This window comes from Nicotiana attenuata, unplaced genomic scaffold, assembly GCF_001879085.1.
Source record: "Nicotiana attenuata strain UT unplaced genomic scaffold, NIATTr2, whole genome shotgun sequence".
In the NCBI taxonomy this organism is placed as follows: domain Eukaryota; kingdom Viridiplantae; phylum Streptophyta; class Magnoliopsida; order Solanales; family Solanaceae; genus Nicotiana; species Nicotiana attenuata.
In genome coordinates this window covers 132690-135168 of record NW_017670733.1, presented here as the reverse complement: position 1 = coordinate 135168, position 2479 = coordinate 132690, and the positions used below count along the sequence as shown (strand labels likewise).

Below are 2479 nucleotides of genomic sequence, written 5' to 3'. Positions count from 1 at the left end.
TACACTTCAATTGTACATTGGCCTTACGATATGCAGCTTGTTGAAAATTGCAACGTATTAGACAATATAGTGTAAAAGGTTTTAGTTCAAGGCATACCTCATTCCAAGATTCAGCATTGGGGTTAGACACCAGAAAAACCTACTTACTCAACCAAACTTACAGATTTTTATCAAAATAAGCACTTGAAACGTATATAGAAGTGTGCAGAGAGCTCTAAGATTAGTTATGACAGGCGAAGAATAACAATCACGAAAAAATTAGATAGCCTAAAGTGTTTACAATAAAGATACAAGAGAGCTGAACACTCTTTTTAAATATCATTCTTACGGGAATGCCAGCTCTATCCAGTTGCAACCCTCTTAGAAGTCTCCACGAAATATCTGGGGAAAAATTCTAAGTCGTACACATTTTACACCAGCAACAGCTTCCTGATCCTAGAAAGTTTATATACAACAAATGGTACTACCTGATATTGATCACTTAAGGTTTAGAAATAACAATGGAAAAAACAGGTCCCCGCTCTCTTCCATTTGTCAATCATGTCTTTTTTCCCCTAACTAAACTATTTGAAGAAAGAGCCTGTACACTATGGGATGATGAACATCTACTCGACGAACTTCCATCAGTGAGGCTGTTATCCTTACTTGACAGCTTTCTGGAGATCCTTTGTCCAGATGAAAGCTCCTGCACAATTTAATGTCATGATCATACAACAGATAGTTAAATACTTGCATGTTTAACATGCTAGTGTAGTAGTTTGTTGGAAAAAAGTGACATCAAGGCTAATCTAAAATAAACTAACAGTGGCTATTTAGAATTAATTAGAATTTCTGGAGGGTGTAAACATGGCCATTTAGGAAAAAGGCCAAAAGATTTCGGATATTCTAGAAGGGAAAGTAGGTCAAATAAATTAGAATTGAGCAAAGATAACCTGCTCAGATGCAGGTCCAGGTGTCTTAAGCTCTAAATTTGTTGCAACTTCATTGGAATCTTCATATTTCTCGATCCTGCTCTCTCCTTGATCAGACGACTTGTTTCTGGAGTCATGTCTGCCAGAACCATGGGTCCTATTACTTGGCTGCATGACAGGGGAAATCTGCTGTGCCGGTTGCTGTTCCATCAGTGTGCTGGGAGCCATGTATTGAACAAAAGGTGAACATGGGTTTGGGATAGCTGCAGGATTCTGATTCCCAAAAAAAGGGTATGGCTGCAGAGACGGATGCATTGGAATCGCTCCAGTTGGTATTGGTACAGGCACTGGATATGAATATGAAGGCGGATGCATGACCATGGAAGGATCCATCCCTGCCCATGGATACATGGTCCTCAGTCTTTGTTGATATTGGGCATTAAGGCTCTCAATATCAGATTTAAGAGATGCCTTCTCTTCTCTGAGATCAGTCTTCTCCTGAGTCAACTGCTCTAAAACAAAATTAGGCATGAAAATTACACCAAAAGGAACATAAGTGAATAAAATATATGGTTTTAGGAAGTGCCAAGATATCACCTCCCGACTTTCGTCAGTAAGTGCAGCATACTCAGATTTTAGTTTGCTGACTTGAGCAGTCAAATCCTTCAGCACTTGAATGGTATCACTGAGAATAGATGCCTTGTCATTTTTAGGCCTCTCGGGATCTGCATTTTAAGTTGCCAAAAAATTTAGGATTTGTGTGCATGCTTATGTTGCCTTAAAGCTCTAACATATTCCAGCATAATGAATATTTAGTCAGGTGGTGCAACAAAACTAGCACTAAAAGTACAGCAGTAACAAGATTTGCCTCTTCAAAGTTATGGATACAATGTTGAAGGACTGTCTCAAAGTTTTTTTTTTCCCTCAATCTGCATTGAAGGTTCAGTTGAGTGTGTTTCTGCACATCCTACTCACATAAAGTAGCTCCTGCTAATTCAACTTACTGGCGCATTCTAAAGTAATACAAGACATATTGCTGAGAATAAAGCAAGAAATAAACCTCTTTTCTAGTTTTAAAGTAGTTAAAAGAGAAAGTAATCTCTTTCTTTCACCGTCTTTTCCTTATTTGCTCTTATTCCCTTATCAGCTGCATAGTATAACTGTATGCCATACTGATGCAACATATTTATTCAAGATGCGTCTAGTTCTAACATGACTATCCCCCGTGAGCCTCAGTATGCTTGAGTGAGAAATGGTAAGACCATACCGGAAGCAAAGTGACCTTAAAAATTGGAAAGTAATCCAGAAAAGAGTATGAAGTTAAGACACCAACCTCTCTCTCTCTCTCTCACACACACACACACACACACACACATATATATATATATATATATATATATATATTCTAAAAGAAAATTTGCCAGAGGAATTAGTCTAATGGGTTCAGAAACAAAGACCACGGGTATCAATGTGAACTGAAAGAGTGACATGCCTGCACAACGAGGTAAAGAGAACTTGCAACAATAAAAGATGCATATCAGCTTTTTGTGTGTGTGTGTGTGTGTGTG

General features: G+C 38.2%; 1 protein-coding gene across 1 annotated transcript in view; it reads right to left on the bottom strand.

The window, feature by feature from the left end:
* Positions 1-239: 239 nt before the first annotated feature.
* Positions 240-2479, bottom strand: part of LOC109242788 (transcription factor bHLH121-like) — a 6999-nt gene continuing 4759 nt past the window's right edge. The window contains exons 3-5 of the mRNA XM_019409648.1: positions 1509-1636; positions 933-1418; positions 240-685 (exon numbers count right to left, since the gene is read on the bottom strand). Coding sequence (XP_019265193.1) covers positions 539-685; positions 933-1418; positions 1509-1636 — 761 coding nt within the window. The 3' untranslated portion in view covers positions 240-538. The remainder of the gene's footprint in view (positions 686-932; positions 1419-1508; positions 1637-2479) is intronic.